The sequence below is a fragment of the Pagrus major genome, chromosome 5, assembly GCF_040436345.1.
Source record: "Pagrus major chromosome 5, Pma_NU_1.0".
Classification (NCBI taxonomy): domain Eukaryota; kingdom Metazoa; phylum Chordata; class Actinopteri; order Spariformes; family Sparidae; genus Pagrus; species Pagrus major.
In genome coordinates, this window is record NC_133219.1 from 23,272,918 (window position 1) to 23,291,674 (window position 18,757).

At 39.5% G+C, this 18,757-nt stretch overlaps 2 protein-coding genes across 2 annotated transcripts in view; both read left to right on the forward strand.

Moving 5' to 3' along the window:
• The first annotated feature begins 6,858 nt into the window (after positions 1–6,858).
• Positions 6,859–10,662, forward strand: LOC140996217 (uncharacterized). The gene is made up of 9 exons (XM_073466530.1): positions 6,859–6,968; positions 8,364–8,391; positions 8,480–8,629; positions 8,721–8,841; positions 9,029–9,241; positions 9,446–9,529; positions 9,689–9,830; positions 10,031–10,193; positions 10,310–10,662. Coding segments are annotated over exons 2-9 (1,110 nt in total). The 5' UTR covers positions 6,859–6,968; positions 8,364–8,389; the 3' UTR covers positions 10,545–10,662.
• A 2,689-nt stretch (positions 10,663–13,351) lies between these two features.
• The window catches only part of cspg4ba (chondroitin sulfate proteoglycan 4ba), a 29,742-nt gene continuing 24,336 nt past the window's right edge, over positions 13,352–18,757 (forward strand). Inside the window, exons 1-2 of the mRNA XM_073465729.1 lie at positions 13,352–13,424; positions 17,366–17,529. Of these exons, the coding sequence (XP_073321830.1) occupies positions 13,352–13,424; positions 17,366–17,529 (237 nt within the window). The remainder of the gene's footprint in view (positions 13,425–17,365; positions 17,530–18,757) is intronic.

Consider the following 18,757-nt stretch of genomic DNA (forward strand, 5'->3'; position numbering starts at 1 on the left):
GGTTTTCAGCTCCTCTGGAGTGGTTTTTACTCCAGAGATGAGCACCTCCTGCTGGTTTGTGTTCTCTGTTCTGATGTTTTCAAAAACCTGCTCGTCTATGTAATGTCTGAAGTAATCAGGGCCCCCGGTCTTGGTGGTTGTGGCCAGGGTTGTCCTGTGAAGTAATCTCCTCCACAAAAGGGTTGAAGCTTGATTGGTAGCAAAAGGAGAGGGATAGCTTAATGCACTTTTAGCAAATGTATTATTAATTATATAAATCAACAGGGTCAAATCAAGCTTTTAACTGATAATTAACTGTGTGTGTGTGTAACTAAAAAGCCTAGCTTACACAATGCTTCTTATCCATAATAGTGGACGGTGGGTGTCGTCACTTGGGTGGCTCCTCCAAAACTGATGAGTCCTCATCACCTCACCTTCTTGCTCTACTGTCTGGACCTCCTCCACCCCATCTCCTGACAGCTCTAAGTCTGACTCCCCTTCCACAATTCTGAGTAAAATCCGCTCAGCCCTCTGTTTCCTGAAGTATGGAAACTGGTTAAAAATTGGAGTTAGTAAGTCCTGCTGTCCACTACAAAGGACACTACATAAAAGTTGTGTTTTGAAAGGGTTAAAATGACTGTACATTTCTGACATCTTACTAAATTGAAGTCAAGACGCTTACATTGAGGAAACAAGTTGATTATTAGCAACAGAAACATCATATCTGCAAAACAATTGACCACTCTCCTCTCTTGTTGCTATAAAATGTGGAAGCTGCGATGGCAGCCATTTTGAAAAAGAAAGTCCATCTGCTCCGTTTGCCACTTGCCCACAAGTGTGGTATCACTAGAAAGCCCAGGATGTCCTCTAGAAAGTACAGTAGGACTCAAATAGATTGCATGAATGGTGCTTGACAAAGAGGTCTCAGACTCATGTCTCTCACAGAGGATAAAAATTAACTGGCCTTAGCAGTTTGAGCATTTTCAATAGTAGAACATGTTACTAATAATATATTATATATATTTATATATTTAAGTTCACTAATTAACAGATGAGACAGGTTTCATGAGAAGTGGACCATCACATCCCATAATGATAATGGTTCAGAGTGTTTTTCTTCTTAAAAGACTGTTAAATCAAGATATCAGCTTTACTCGTGACAGACACTGTATGTGCGGAGACGGGATGTTTTCATGTAATTATGACATGCAGCATTAGCTGCTAAGTAAGCTGTTAGGTAACATACCCCCGCGCATGCATGTGTGTTTTTTTTTAACACGCACTGCTCTGTAAGGTGATCAGTCATGTCAGGTTTTGAATTATCGAGAGTTTTTCAGGGCTGCAAGTTGGGGGGAAGCTCTTACCTTCTGTTGACTCAGTCAGAGCTGGAAAGAGACATGACGCACTGAAACTTGACTCCTCGCTCTCTGCAAAGAGCTTGAACTATATAAAGACCAATCTGTTGCAGCAAGGTACCTCTGAACCCCTTCAACCTGTTCACGCGGACACACGTGCACACTTACTTTTGATTTATTTGCTTAGTCAGTTTCCCCATCAACTACCTTATCTCGCCAAACCTCTCCACTCCTTCTTTTTTCTAAAGAATGCACACTTGAGCATCCTCACAGGCTTGTTAACATTCATCCGGTGCATCTGACAAGAATGGCTGCTCTGTTTCTCTCCAATCAATCAGAGGGCCCCCCTGAAAAACCGCATCACCCTCTGAACGCCAACACCTCTGTCTTCGCTGCTCCTCTGGCGTCTGCGGGACTCGGGTGTGATTCCGGGCACAGAGATACCAGGAAACTGGGCCTTGTGGTCAGTGCCAGTTTCCATGGTTCCCCTCCGTCAAAGGGAGGTTCTTTCTGGGCCTGGCGTGTTTGTGAAGTCCCCGTGAAAAGATGGCTCTGTGTCCTGAGATCCCGAGCCCACTGTGGGCAGAATTCCTCTGTGACTCCGACTGAGTTGGGGTTGTGCAGCACAGCGGATGGAAGGGAAAGTGGGGGGAGAAAACACAGAAGCAGCATGTTTGGGTCCTGGCTCGGCGCCACGCATCACTTAGGGGCTCAGGGGACTGGGTCACAGCGGGGGGAAGTAAACAGGCCAGTGTGTACACATTTACACCAGCAAACACAGGCTCAACTGCAGAGATACTGTATAGGCACGAGCCAATATATATACAAATAATTACAAAAATATGCGCGTGTGATGCTGTTCCTCCTGCAATTTAGAGTTTCCATGTGCAATCTATCAAGGATCATCGTCATCGTTTTCACAAAAATGATTGCACAATTCAAAAAAGTCCTCATATAAACATATTTTCCTATTTTAGAACTATCCAAAATGTGTATTTTTTGTGTAGTGTTTACATATGAGTCACCTATTGGAAATCCTTTTGGCACTCCCTTTGCTTTATTTGTACACACAGACTAGGAAGCTCCTGTTTAACGTGAAACACCCACAATGAGTCACCAGAAGTCGTGGACGATAAGCCATCTGCAGAGAGATTACACACAAAACACGGAGATTCCTGAAATTATGTGAAATATTTGGTTCCAACGAAACCAGCCACTTCATGCCTGAGATGTCTTTTGTGAACCTTGAGAAATCTGAAATACATCAGACATCAACTTTTGCGGTGACTCTGCTACTTAAAGGAAGTAGGATATGTTTGAACTTTATTTTGAGGGTTTTTAATTCTAACTGTTGAATAGCAGCGGATCACAAAAGCGCAATTCTCCCCGAGCGCCGATCTGATTTCAAAGGGACAACCAGTACCACCAGCCTTTCCAGTTCTATTTGTGCACAAACTCCTCTGATCGAGCGCTGGTTTTGTCACCTGGCGCAGTGACAAGCTGCTCACACATCGTTATTATTCAGGGAGGATTATTTTCTTGATATTCCGGAAATTCAATCTTCTTAAAGACCTCACCTTGAGGTGTTGAGTGTTTAAAGATTAGCTAAAAATGCACAAGGATAATCCTGATGTGTTTCTCTGAAGTAGAGTGCATAACGTCATGAAACGTCTGACGGCTGCACTGATAATGCGCCTAGACATGCAAGCTTACGTGACAAATCTGCTGTGTTCATCAAATCATGGTTTTGTTCCAACTGGCATCTCATATACATGAAATCAGCATGTGTTATCTATGATCATCGAGGAGAACTTCGAAGCCGACTTCAACAGTCAAAATCTGATCTAATCTTTTGATATGAATGAATGAAGAGGAACAAGCTGGTACCCTCTACAGCAGCTGGTGGTGATTCATCATCTTGCTCAGTAGGACGTGTCAGTAGGACAGTTGTTTGCAGCCATGATAGCCTGAGGTTGGGCTTTCCTGTTGAAGGACATGCACTGTGATGGCTCACTGTGCTTCCCTGCAGCATCCGAGGAATCAGCGAGCTCTGATTTGATCTGAAAGCCTCACAAAGCAAATAATGTGATGATTGTGACATCTTGTCACTGATTTGTTCATTTTTTTCCTTATTACAGACCTAAAGGCAGATGAGGACCATCACATATTCTTATTGTTTCCAACTTTGCCACAGAATAAAATGACATTTCAAACTTTTTCCACCCTAACAGATCCCTTTAGTCTCCTCTACGCCTACACAGTGTACAGGCATGTGTGCGTCAATTGTTATTATCTTAATACCACTATGCATACAATAATTCCCTCAAGGATAATACCATTCTTAAACAGGTACGGGAAAATTCTGTGAATTCTCACCACAGCGTTTAAAACGGGCTGACTCCACTCGTACTGCCAGCTGAATGCCTGACTTTGCACTCGCTCAACGGCTCTGTTTCCACTGTGGCTTCTGAAAAAGCACCTGGGCCTCCCCACATCTCGGCAGATGAGGGAGCAACCGCACACCCACTCAGGGCTGCAGGCGCCGCTCGGTGGGGCCAAGCATAACAATAACCCTCGGGCCGGTCAGCCCTCGTACGCTGCTCTGCTTTCAATGAATCTGCAATGTTGAATCCAAGGTTTTCCATGGTCACGGCCAATGAAACCTCTGTCCAGCACTGCAGTACCCATTGTGAATTCACAGAGGACGATTAAGTGCTGGGTGGGCTTTAATAGACCACAAGTGTGTGATAATTGGATTTATACATGTGTGGTAATAAAACAATATCTGTATTGTATTAAATTACTCCATACTGGAACATTTGAGTGGTTTTTCAATTTTCTACACATCATAAATACTTACTGCATTTCATGAAACAGAAGCCACTGCTTTTTATTCAAGTCAATACAGTGTGAGGATGAAACTGCAAAAAACTTTAAATAATCGTGCAGTATTGTATTATACCTGTGAAGTTTGAGGGCTCAAACTTGCAGAACCGTTGGAACAATCCTTAAAGCTATTTCTGATTTTGAGCTGCAGCCTTGTGTGTTCTCATGTAAAACAATCATTACTGATTTATATTCACATCTGTTTCTCTTGTGTTTAGTCTCTTTTATTAGGGTAGATACCATCTGGCTGATTTACTGCAGGCAAGTCGTTCAGAAATCAATTAAACTACAATTCAAGAAGCGACAGAGAGACAGAATTCTTTCTCCCTCTGCTGGACATGAGCTGGCAGTGCTGCTCTCTAAAAGCTTACCGACACATTATTCCTCAGCAGGAACAGTTAAAAGTTAAAGTTTTTCAAATTGTAATCAACAAAAGTAATCCCTTAGTTTACTCTAACACCAATTACATTTGATTATTTAAGAGTTACATACAGTTTGAACGTTCAGATTTACCGATTGTTAGTTGAATTGAGATAAGATGCTCAAGAATGAAGAGAAGTAAAATAAGAATACAGCATAAAAACACAACAGACTAATATTAAAAAAAGAAAAATAAATAAACCACAATCAAAACTTAAATAGAAAAGGTAGTATATACAATGACATTAAAATGTAATCAAAGGTAATATTGCATCTGATATTGTAAAAGCAGTATTGTAAACACTAATGAACATTGAAAAAGTAATATTACACATTATATTGATATAGATGAATTATAGATGTTTTCAATTACAATATTATCATCCTCTCTGTAGTCATTATTAACATTAGGGAGTATGTTTTTTGGTAATGTTTGTCTCCCATGACTTTTGGGTTTTTCAGTCATTTAAACAAGACTGAGAAATCTAAACGTATCTCCATTTTTCAACTTTGTTTAGCAGCCAGCTAAACACACCTTCAATAAAAGTTGAAGGCAGCAGCAGTTTTGTTTCTTGAAGTTTTTACAGGAAGCAGTTTTGAAAAGATTTTTTAAAACACAACAGATGCACTAATTGTGATGATAAATCAGTTAGACCAGAGGTATTGTAAAAATGATTTCCCAAGCTACAAGAAAATTGGATTCACAGTCTAAGAGTGTGTTTTTTTTGTTTTTTGTTTTTTTACCAGGGGGCACTTATAACATCTTTTTTATTGCTAACAGAATCATGATTGTTCAACTAGTTTGCATATAAAATACAATTATTTTTGTAATCACCAAAAGGGTTAGAGTTGGAAGACAAAGTATAGCATAGTCAAACTTAGTGCTAGAAGGAAACAGAGAGAAAACTAGCAATGCATATGCTCACATATATTAAGCCCAGTGTCATTATGAAACACTTTTCAGACTCTCATATTTCTAAACATTTGTCAAATGTTGAAGCGATGTGGAAATGAGGATGTATAACTGGACCTGAAGACTGTGCAATCCATGTCTATGAACTTCAAACTGTGACCTGAGCAGTGGTCATTAGAGCTTTCATCAACACTGTGTGGAAAATCCCAAGATCATTTATTGTTATGGTCACTGCTCTGTAGCAAGAAGTTTGAGGGGTAAATAATTGACCACAATTATGTGTGGAAACAACCAGACTGGACTTATGCAACAGAGCTGACTGATAAGCATACCAAGGTATTAGTGTGTGTGTGTGTGTGTGTGTGTGTCTGTGTGTGTGTATCAATACATTTGCAATTCTGAATAATATATATAATTTTAGAAACATTAAGGCCCTTCAGATCAGTCTTTCACATGTATTCAATCCATAATGAATCATTTCAATTAGACAGTTAAAACAGTGATGATGCTTTTGATTATCACACTCTAACGATAACTTGCAGCTCGACACATAACTCAGTATGAGCCTTCCTGTCCAGATGTGGACCCTCAAATAAAATTATATAGCTTGACAAAAAGTCAACAAAACAAAAAACTTAAGATCCTATTACTAATTCAAATTAAACATAAATATAATGTAGCGGCTACTTCAGTTCCACCCAGCACACAGCTTTAGTTAACTTTAGGAAAACTATAAAAAAAACTTGTAAACAAAAAAACAACCTTAAAGCCCACTTACTAGCAGTTTTTTGGGGAGGCTTTCAACCACATCTCACGGTCTTCCCTAGCAGATGCACTTTGCTGAGTTATCGTGGAATTAAAATTTCCAATGCAAAGGAAAATGTAAAAGAAATGCAAAATGACCATCAAAAAGCCTGACAGGCACAATTTCTGCTGTTTATGAAGGGGGATCATTGTTGAGCATGTACTTCCGGGGTATCAGAGCAGAGATGTTGACTACGACAAGATAGAAATCTGTCTTTTCCGACCGATAAGGAGGCCATGCGACATCAAATTCTATTTACGTGGGCACTTCCGCTTGTACCTAAATTAATGAATGACTAAGTAAGTAGGTAAATTATAATTTATTTCATTAGAAGCGAAACAGCATATCTGCTAGTATTCACAACGCTTCTGAACAACACGGGAAGCTATGTAGTTTTTTTTTTTTTTTTTACCAAAGCGGAAGTGAACGCGGATTTTCCTCCCGCGCTGCTGCATTCATCTTTGTATGTGTCAGGCACCGGCTTTTGGAGGACAGCTCGGTGGTCCACTGAGGTTATCCACAGCATCATCGATCTGACACAACCATTTTAATAACACAACATCCCGGGACACTGGCCTCGGCATGTAGAGCGTTTAATGAGTACACCTTGGTATGTTCGCGTTGACTTCCTGTGTTTTCTCGACCTTTATCGTTGTTTTCTGAAGCAAATAATAAGCAAGCTGAGGAAAACTCCACTGCTAGCTAAATGCTAACTTATCTGCAGCAGCTCTTTTGTTTGCATGATGTGTTCACATCGAAATCTTCCACCGCTTCGCTTAGTTACTTAACGTTAGTTAACACCGACAGTGTGAAATAAAAGCAGCTGACAACAACAGATGTTTGTTTGATGGCATTGTTAGACGCAGTGTAGCACATAGCCAAAGTTAGCTAACGTCAGTTTATGATGCAGGTTACTGTTAGCAGCCCTTATTAAAAGGTTAATCCATGATATTTTGGTGTTATTTATTCTTAAACCGAGTAGAAGTAGCACTGATGAAGCTTGAAGCCTTGCCATATTATGTATAAAAACCCACTAGGTGGCGTCCTGGTACACGTATAGGCTAAAGAAATCTGTTACCTCTACCTCTTTCTGAACTTGTCAGTATTGTTATTTTGCTTTATTAACTACCTACTAATGCTCTATAAGTCTGAAGCTGTCAATTAGGAAAACACTTGGGTTGCCATGTTGTGAAAAACCCTCCCTGGCTGGTAACTGAAGTCTTTGATTAATTAATTGAGAGTGTTTAATAAACAATCAAGCGGTTAGAAATGTGAACTAATAAGTAGGGCTGGGCAATATATGCGATATATGTTGTTATCATGATATGAGACTATATATCGTCTGTGATTGTCGTAATATGTCATAAATATTGTCTTCTCCTGGTTTAAAGGCTGCATTAAAGTAAAGTGATGTAATCTTCTACTTATTCTAATACTTACATGTACCCTCATAGTCATTTAGTCCACAGTACTGATGATTACTGATCAGAAAAGTATTTTGTGAAAGTATCAATAGTCACCCCTACGTTATTGGTACAATATCGATATGTAAGTAGGACCTATTTGGTCAAAAGAAGGAAGATTTCAAAACATCGAGGTAGATGTTGTATATGGTGATGTGGCCTAAAAATATCACAATATTATTTTAAATCCATACCGCCCAGCACTATGAATGAGTGAGTAGTAATGTTCATGGTTAACTTTCCAACAAGCCAGCAGCAAAGCTCAATAATTCATGTGTAATTAAAAATGATAATACGTTGATAAATTGATTTTGATTCAGAGGTTCAATGGTGAAACTGTCTATTTGAGCTCTTACTTGATAAACCAAAGAGTTAAAAATCTGGAGAGGGATGAAGACAACTTTTTTACTGAAAGTGCTTCAGGAAACTGCAACCACAGTATAGTATATATAGTATTTCATTATCATTTTACACTTTACCTGTGGTGTGTTTGATAACCATAGAATAAGTGATAAGTGTCCTTAACCTCTTTGTTTTTGTAGGTAAGACAGACTGACTGAGCCACAACATGTAAGAGCCTCTCAAATACAACATTTTGATAGTGGCATATCTTTTGAAAGAGTAATATCTTAATTTATTTTTTTCGTTGCTTTTGAAGGTCTGCGTTAAAACATCACATGTCACTTCCTGTGACGGTGGGTGTCATGTTGGTGGGCCTCCCATACTCCATCTCTGTTGCTGCTCAGTGGCTTTATGGCTGGCCCAGCAAGCCTGGATATAAGAAGTACATAGAAGCACTGAAACCACGGTAACTTGGAAAATACTATTGATGTAGTTTATGTACTCACGAAGAAGAGCTGGTTATTAAATCCCTGTTTCATGTTTGGTTTCTCCATCAGGCGAATATACTGTTTGACCAGAGCTATACTGGAAACTCTCAAATATCTCCAGTATGGAAGACTTTACTTTCAGTGGAAGTCTTGGTACAAGAACGATGAAAACCGCAAGCATTATGAAAAGGTGTGTTAAGGATAAGTTGTTTAATTCATTTGTTTATGTCTCTTTGTATGATAGCCATGAGACACATCTGTAAATATCTCAAATAAAATAATCACACGGTTATGTTTGTCTCTTTCACCATTCAATGTAGTCCTTTGAAAATTTGCGTGTTAAAGTTGACATTTTTGTCTGTCTGGACCCTTCAAAGGGCATCACATTTGGCCGCCGATGCAACAAGCTGGACTTGTACCACCCTCCAAATGCGGGCATGTCTAAAGATGCGCCTGCACCACTGGTGGTTTTCATCTACGGTGGTGCGTGGGGCTCCGGAGAAAGATCCACTTACTGTTTGCTGGCCAGGCAGATGGCTGAAGAACTGAGTGCGACGGTCATTTGTCCTGATTACGTAACCTATCCAAAGGTATGAGCTTTAGGCATTCTTATTTAAGATTTATAGCACATACTGTATGTAGAGCACGGATGACTGGAAGACAGAAGTACCTCTCAGAACTCTGTGAACTTTAGGTGAGAGTGAAACTGCAGTAACCCAAACTTCAGATAAGAAATGTAATCATAAGTGTGACTCTGGTATCTGAACTGACAGCTGGTTTCATCTGATCGCCAGGGGAACGTTTTAGCGATGGTCCAAGATATTGCTGATTGCTTGGTATGGGCCCAAGAGAGTGGACCAAAGTTCAACTTTGACAAAGTAAGAAATATGAAGTATTCTGTGGAAATTGAGGAAAACTGTCGGATAAAAACTGTTAAATCTGTTTCTATTTTACCAACAAATTAAAATACTTGTTCAGTTAGATATGTTTGTTTACATCATTCTGTACTTGAGCGTCTTGTTTTCTGTCTTTTATAGGACAACATAGTGTTAATTGGCCATTCAGCAGGTGCACATTTGTGTGCTCTGACCACACTGTTCCTCATTGATGTAAGAGAGGAGCTTTTCATAGAGGCCAGCAAGCAGAGGGACGTTACACTGGCGTTCAGAGGAGTTATTGGTAAGGATCTCTGTACAGTGCATCACCAAGTTTCAATCACAGTTGTCAACCACGTTTTACGCTAAAGAAAACTCATTTTTTTGTGTTTCTGGGTTCTGAATTGTTGTCTTGTTTTTTATCGTATGACCCCAGGGCAGCAAAGTTCAATTTGAAACACTGTCTGGTGATGACTTTGTTAATCTTCGGTATTTCCTGGACAGGTCTGAGTGGTGTGTACAACATCATGGACCATTATGAGCATGAGCAGATGCGAGCAGTTGAATACGTCTCCACCATGCACAAAGCCATGAACGGAGTGGAGAACTTCCCGTACTACTCACCAACACACATACTGAAGGAGTTCAGCCACGACAAACTGAGCAGGTGACAAAAATAAAATGATATTGGATTTCCCAACAATGATGTTTATGAAATCTGTTGCATCTGTTGAACATGAACATTTTTCACCCATGGCCTTCTCTTGTTTTCTGTTCGGGCAGAGTTCCTCCGTTCGCTTTGCTCCACGGGACCAGTGACATTATTGTTCCTGTTGAATCTTCCACAAAGTTCTCTGAGCTCCTCACCTCGCTGTCCATTAAGGCGTCGCTGTACCTGCTACCCAGAGTCGACCACACTGAGATCGTCACCGACCTCATGGTGTCAGACAGGCGCTTCTACCATCCCATCTACAGCTGCGTCAAACAGGAGTACAGAAAACTTATGGGAACCTGCTGACGTCCCATCAGATCAGAAAAACATCCATTCATTTCTAATATTTACTGATTGTGCCATACACTTACTTTGTTTACAGTTTCCGCTCTAATACCTCAAAATAAATCATATTTAGCCTTGAGTTTAACTTTATGTTTTTGGTTGTTATTCCATGATAATGATTTAGCATCTGCACACTTCTGTGATTGTATTTGAGTAAATTCATGAAATGCATGCGATTGATTCTTAATCTATAATCGAAAAAAACAACAACTTTGCTTTTTGGACTCCGATATAAATAACATCATTCTTATGTCATTCTTATTGGTGATGTTATAAAGATTCCAGTAAAGTAAAATCAGTAAACATGAAGTGAAATCAGATGTGAAGCAATAACTATTATAGCAAACAAGTAAAGCACACTAATGCATACTACTGAAATGTCCAGGATTCATAAAATGAAACTTTTTCTTGATTTATTGTAATATCTTGAATGACTGTTTAATTCTACACCAATTAAATCCACATGAAGGAATTGATAATTTTTTTGCCTTTTGTCTTTATTAATTAACTAATTAAGTATCTTATACTTGTCTTTTTTTTATAAAGCAGCAGCAATTACAGCAGGTAAAAATCATATGAATTGTAAATTAGACATTAGATTGCATGTTATGCTTAACGCAAGTACAGTGTTTGTTTTTCGCACATGCTCGTTTTGTATCTGAATTGGTTATACGTATTACATACAACTATAGTAAATATATAGCATCAGTATGGTAGTAATCTGGTTGAAAACATTTAAAATACACAAGTACAATGTACAGAATTTATTGAGGGAAAAAAATGTAACAGTTAATGCACAATATGAACACATTTACATCAAATCTGAACATATGAGCAAGAGAGTAGACGATTAATACATAAACATGTCAGCACTAAAACTGCTGTGTTCTGCTTGTTTGCATGTCGTTCTAGTGTATATGTGTCATCACTGGTTTTAATGTCCCTAACAGCTGCCTTTCTTTTTCCAGTCTTTAAACTGCATGCCATATGACATATTGCTTTGTGCCCAGTGTTGTTCTGCTTGTTCTGTCTCTTTGCTTTGTTGTATTTTAGGAAGCCTTTTCAACACCTCGGCCCGGGGACTACAGATGAAAGAGAGCCTTTTGGCTAATTCTGGCATTTTTACTAATGTATTACAATAGTAATAATAATATGTTTGTTTATATAAAGCACCTTTCAAGGACAGACATCACAAAGAATTAACCATGTGTTTTATTAATTTGCCGTGTCCCCTCTTAGATAAACTAAATGATACATTGTCCAACATCAGTGAAAGATGCATCTGTGGCTACAGACTGCTGTAGGGATCAACTGTAAATTGCTGTAATATTCATAATTTTCCTTTACAGATTAGAATGTAAGTGGTGCGTAGATTATACTAAACTTAATCTACAAAGTGGGCCGTACCATAACACTGAACTACTTACTTCTACTTCTTTTGTAAATGCCACACTACTTTTTAAAGAAACAATACGTAAGAAGTTTCCACCTGTCAAATTCTTACTCTAAACAAATACGGGGCAGCATATCACCAGTGTAACCGCTAACTGTAACTGCCAGCTAGTTAGTTAGCTCAGTTAGCCATGCAGTTAGCAGTACAGAGTGGGAGCTCGGAGCACCAGGGGAGTTTCGGTGTTTACACCACCAGCACAGGAGATGCTACGGGGCTAGCTGGCTAGCATGCTAACCTAAGTAGATAACTCTGTAACATAATCAACACTATTGTTTTTTCAAACTCTGTTTATAGTTTTAGTCCATTTTAGGATGTTTTCAACTAAAATTCGCACTTATTGCACTTTTAAAGACAGCATTTGCACCATTTATTTTGTTCTGTTGCAAGTCAGGATAAATGCAGCCACTCTGAATTTTTTAATTAAAGCTGCTAAATGATTTATTATTATTACAGCCACCAAATGACTGAACTGGGAATTTGATGAAGCTTTCGAGTGAGACTATAATTGAAAACCTGTGTGACATCGTAACTTCAGATTAATAAATAGGCCCAGCACTTTCAGCTTGATTTATTTTGTGGGCTTGGCACTTACATGACGGCTAATAAAAGCTAACTAAATCAGATTATTTATGAGCTATGCTACCTATGGTGGTGTTTGGTTGAATTGACCTGCAGCACTTTCCTCCTCCTCCTCCTCCTCCTCCTCCTCCTTCTTCCTCTTCTTCTTCTTCTTCTTCTTTCTTTCTTTCTATCTTTCTTTCTTTTTTCTCCTGCCCTTCTTCTTCTTCTTCTTTCTTTCTTTCTTTCTTTCTTTCTTTCTTTCTTTCTTTCTTTCTTTTTTCTCCTGCCCTTCTTCTTCTTTCTTTCTTTCTTTCTTTCTTTTTTCTCCTCTTCCTCCTTCTTCTTCTTCTTCTTTCTTTCTTTCTTTCTTTCTTCTTTCTTTCTTTCTTTCTTTCTTTCTTTTTTTTCTCCTCTTCCTCCTCCTTCTTCTTCTTCTTCTTCTTCTTCTTCTTCTTCTTTCTTTCTTTCTTTCTTTCTTCCTTCCTTTCTTTCTTCTTCTCGCTTTTATTTTGAAAACTGAGATTAACACGCACTCGCACGCGCACGAGGCGGAGTTTACGGAGAACGGTGGCGGAGCCTCACAGTCCGGTCGGTCTGTCTCTCTCTCACACTCTCACACCATTTGCTGGGACTAGTTAGCGGTGGCTGTTGTGTGTTTGACGGCGCTGAGGCGTGAAGAAGTGAGCGCAGGTCTGTAAATATGTAACCGCTCAGTGCCGCTAACATCAGCGTTTCCACCGGGAGAAGAAGTAACATGGACACCCAGAAGAAGTTGTGGCTCCGCGGGCTGCTCTGGTGGTCGCTCCTGCTCGAGCTGGCGTCCGGAGGTAACAATGCAACTTCTTGTTTTCTCAATGAAACAAACGACATATACTCATAAAGAGAGATTCACGGTGCTTTCTGTGACAGTTTGTTAATTATTTCATTTAACTGGTTAACTTTGTCGAGTTTTGTTCCAGTGTTTGTAGTTTACTGGGGAAACAACTGCACCCTGAAGGCTACTTCCCAGGTTATAAATACCTATTTCAGTGGTCGTAAACATTACCATTTACCTCTTCTTACTGGCTGTGATTTCCTTCACATGCGGACTACATCTGTAATCCTGTAACATCATGAGTGTGTGTCCAAAGGCAGGCAAAGTATCATTTTATACATGTTTTCTGTGTGCTGTTGTAGTTCACAGGTCTTTAAATGCAACACCTAACAGTATTGTGAATGAGGACAGGCAGGCCCAGCAACAGTCTTTTTTTCCCTTTTTTTTTTAGCTTTTACTGATGTTTTATTAAATTAATAAGGCTAATAACATCAATATTTACCTTATATAAATGGCTGGCATTAGACTGGATAATGTGTGCATGCATGGTGCACACACACAGGCAGCAGCAGCAGCAGACATGGCACTGTGATGCCCACTGCACTGGAAGAACTATCCGCCTGTGACAACAGCAAATAAAATCATAGAGAGGGACAGTCATCGCTGCCTTGTGAGGTCTAAGGTGGATTTTTTTTTTTTCAGCTGCAGATGTACATCATATATATCTGTGTGTGCATGCATTAGCCTCTCTGGTTGATTTGATCCTGGGCATGTGTCATCTTATTCAGCATTCATCCATGCTTTGCCCCCGGGGATAATCAAGAATTATTTCACCATGACTCACACTCACCATATCCTTCATTGAAAATAGTTACAGTAGAGACATTTGTTTTACTTCAGTGCCTTTCAGATCGTGTGCATCCTACGTACTCCCTCATAAGCCTCCGCTGAAACATCCACGTCCAAGGCTGTGGACAATGCATCAGCAACAGAGAGTCACGACAGTCACCCAATTTAAAAAAAAAAAAATGAAGCAAAGAGGCACTTCCGTCGAGTTGCATCTCTGATTTTGATGTATAAACTGAGCACACAGGCAGTGACAAGCACTAGTCGTACCCCTCAAATTAACTGTGTTCGCTAAAAGGTCAGCAGCTTTGTTGTTGGGAAATCTCACCCAAAAAATGTCCCTGACGCAGAGAAAACTGCCCCTGCAACCATGTAGATTACAGAACACCCTCCAAACGCCTCCTGTTTCTGCCTCCTGAGGCACACAGTCAGGTGTACACGGGTGTGTTTATCAGAGGGCATTGTTTCCAGGCTCTTTCATTTACATACCCTCCTCAAAATTGTCCGTGTTTCAGCATGTGAAAAGCTGAAGCAAGTTTTCTTCCAAACACTTAATTGACCTCATTGGCGTCTTTTTTGACAGCACTCGAAGAATCCAGTCCCCTACAGGGCAGTGAACTGTGTGGGAGACCCTTTAGTTTAAACTAAACATGACATTCAATGATGACGTCATCGTGACAACACTAAAATACAATTGAGCGTGCATGTCCATCCTTGTGAATTTAAGGGAAAAATGTCATTTCGTTCCTCTTGGCCAGTTGTTGGGAATGCCTCCCCCCCTGTTATGTACACAGAGCCAGTCAGATGAATGAACATGTCGTATAAATGAGAAATAAAGTCAGTCTGACTCAGGGCCACAGCGAGGATAGGTAATGCTGGATGCTGCGTGTGTCTGTGGGCTGATATATTTGTTTATTTCCGGCTGTAACGGTTGTTAAACGCACATTACACCTGACGGGTCAGTTAATGACAGTAAATTTAATTTAATCAAACAACAGAAATTATTTTTTGGTCGTGTGCACAAATATGCATGCGAGCTGGCTACAGTGGGGAACATTAGATGGGATCGACCATCTGAGGTTAGCTGAAAAACATGTGCAGCTACTGAGACACTTTTGTTTGTGATAAACAAAGTAATGCATCTTGGTCAAACGACCTGCGCACTTTGTTTACAGCCATGGTTATGGTAAGATATTTTGTCATTAATAATTAAAGGATTGAGGATATGAGGACTGTGAGTTAATTATTCATTCAAAGTCACTTCTCAAACAAAATATTCAGCAGTTCAAGCTTCTTTATTGTGAGAATCTGCTGCATTTCTTCTTCTGTGATTGTAAACTTAATAACTGTTGGTTGGACGTAACAAGACATTAGAAGATGTCATGTAGGGATGTAGGAAATTGTGATTTTTCGCTATTTTCTGGCATTTTAATACAAAATAATTCATCGACAATGCGAGAAAATAATAAACTTTAATTGTATATGTTAAGTATAACAAAATATGACATCTGTATACAAGATCATGTTGTAAATAAATCTAAGAATTGAAGATCTTCATACGGCCAGCTGAGATTTGGTACTTGAGTTAGAAACAGAATTTATTTATTTTTTTATATAGATGAATATGTTTATGTGTATATATATATTTTGCACATACAATATATATTTTGTATACATGTTAACAGAAGATTCATTATTTTTGATGCGGTTGATCTTCGTTATCTCTCTGCAATCAGTTCCTGTTGATTGATGGTTGTATATTGATGTGCCTGAAGCGTTAATTTACATGCTTTACTGGTTTAACTGTGTTAATTTGTACTGCACAGCCCACACCGATTGGATTTGGTCAAGCTAGCTCCCCATTAGTGCATTAACCCTTTTGAGAGTGAGAACAATGCATTAGCTCACATTAACTGAATCTATATTCCCCAGTTCATCACTTTGCCCCATTAACAGTCGGCCATTTTTTTGCCCTCAGCCCTGAACGATAAATACATCTAATTTTATCTGACATGTTTTTTCACAGAGGCGAAGATGCTTGTTAACCTTTTTGAGGAAGCGTGGGACTCATTAGAAGATGAACTGGTGGTGCCTGGGCACAGAGGCTTTAGATGATAAAGCTTCAGAGCACGTTAGCCCAGATTACAGGGTGATGTGAGATGGCTGGGAGGTGAGGTAGAAGAAACAGCTGGGTCCGTCCGCTGCGCTCTTCCTGGAACATGGGGCCACAGACAATGTGGGGACGTCAGAGCGCTTCATGTTCAGGTTGAAGGTTCCTGTCAGGGCAGGACAGGCCCAAACATGTCTGACTCCCTCCGAGCCACCTCCACATCCAGTTTGTATACAGCCTTTGTGGCATTAAAGTCAAATACCTTTAAAAATCAGCGATGTCACTCCTACAGTTTTGGACAATCCAGGACGAACTTTCCCCAAACACAACAAACGAGCGGAAACATAAACCTGCAATTCAGGCGAAATGCACAGGCTTTTGTTTCATCCTATAGGCGATTATTATTCAAAACCTTTAATGCATCATAATTACACTCTTGTGCTATGCTTGCATGTAAATCATCACGGTTGAGCACTCAACTGGCCCACCAGGAAGGCTAAACTCAGCAGAACCAAAGAGTCTTAAAAACATTCCTTTAAATCAGGTGAGGTATAATTTGCACAGTGTTAGAAAGCTGTGTGTGTGTGTGTGTGTGTGTGTGTGTGTGTGTGTGTGTGTGTGTGTGTGTGTGTGTGTGTGTGTGTGTGTGTGTGTGTGTGTGTGTGTGTGCATGATTTCCACATACACACAGTCTTCTCCACTTGTAAAGAACAGCCAAGATGATAATTAGGCTGGCTTTTATATCTAAATGTCACATGTTGGCTATAATAAGACCACAATGCTTGACTTGACTTGCTCTGCGCTTGCTGTTTTCACTGCTACTGTACTTTCCGTTCCAGTTTTTCTTCATACTCATCTCACTTTCAAAGCATGGGTTCAACAGCTGCCAAAAGACTGTGAACACCATATTTGAACACATATATGTTCTCCCTCTTGTTCTCTGTTTCCTTTTTTTTTTTTTTTTTAAGCATATCTCTCTCCAATCTTTCCGTCTCCAGCTTCCTTCTATGGCGATGGCTTTGTACAGCTCAAGGCAACGGAGTCGTCCGACCATAACACACTCCGCATGCGCTTCCGAACCTCCAGCACCAACGGCCTGCTGTTTCTCGCCGCTGGCCAGACCGACTTCTTCCTACTAGAGCTCCATGCTGGTCGCCTGCAGGTGGGTACATCCGTGGCCCCGGCACATGAGTATATGTGCTCAACCATACATGAGCACACGCATGCACATATATGTACAGGCTTACAATACACACAGATCTCTGTGCTTGACCACGCACGCGCATGAAAAGACACACACGCTGACCACCGTAAGCTATTGCTCTATCTCAGTTGACAGTGTCAGTCTCTCAGCACAGTAACACAAGCAGACAAGCCTGCGTGGTGTCAGCTGAGTGTTTACTCCATACCAATCACTTGTCACAGTGGCATCTAGGAGATTATGAAAGCAGCAGATCTGTGTTTTATTGTATTTGAGTAATCGTGTGATTATTGAATGATAACATTATGACATGTATGATAGTTTAATTTTTCTTGGATTATGAAAAACTTTCAATCTAAGAAGTGTGCTGCTTGTATACTCTTGTCTGGTCCTGTAATCACTTTATAATAAAATGTAATATATATTTTAGATTTTGATTATTTGTTATTATTAATCATTATTCCATGAAATGACATATAATTTATAAAAAAATGACTGACTCTATTCAAAATATAATTACATAAAACCATACAAAGCACCAAATCCTCATTTGAGAAGCTGAAAGCAACGAATGTTTCCCATTTTTGCTAAAAAAATTACAGAAATTACAACTTTTCTTTTGAACCATTAATCGATTAAACGACTAATAATTTTGGCCTTAATATAAAGATAGTATTCTTTACTTTGAGCAGTATTTTTGTTATCAGACTGCGATGATGCTACACCGCTGTGCAGCCATAAATGTGTCTGCTCAGTGAATACACTGGCTTGACTCAATTCGAACACGAGACGTACCCCTTAAAATAGGCCTTCAAAGCTTAGTCAGGTGAAAAGAAAGACAGAGTTCATTTCAAAAAGTTGAAATTCAGATTTACAAGGTACTGAATTCCATATTAGAGCCTAAATTATGAGAAGACCGCTTTAATGTCAAAATTCAAAGTGTGAAACTGTGTTTCAGCAGTAAAATAGATCAACTTTGCCACAATATTTACCATACAATAGCATACAATATACACCTCTGGATGTTAACTTCTGATTTAATTACAAATATGTATACTTTGGGCACACTTCAGAGATTAAGGATGGGTTTGTGTCCCAAGTGGGTGTACTATTTTTAGCCCACAACACAAGCCTTGCTGGGAGGATTTAAGGGTGAAATACATTTGTCCTTTCAAGACTGCTTCTCAAG

What these genes read in the sequence shown, in the direction of transcription:
- LOC140996217 (XM_073466530.1), top strand. An exon ending in ACCGCAAGCATTATGAAAAG is followed by an intron (nt 8,842 to 9,028) that starts GTGTGTTAAGGA and finishes GACCCTTCAAAG; the next exon opens with GGCATCACATTTGGCCGCCG. An exon ending in AGCCACGACAAACTGAGCAG is followed by an intron (nt 10,194 to 10,309) that starts GTGACAAAAATA and finishes CTGTTCGGGCAG; the next exon opens with AGTTCCTCCGTTCGCTTTGC.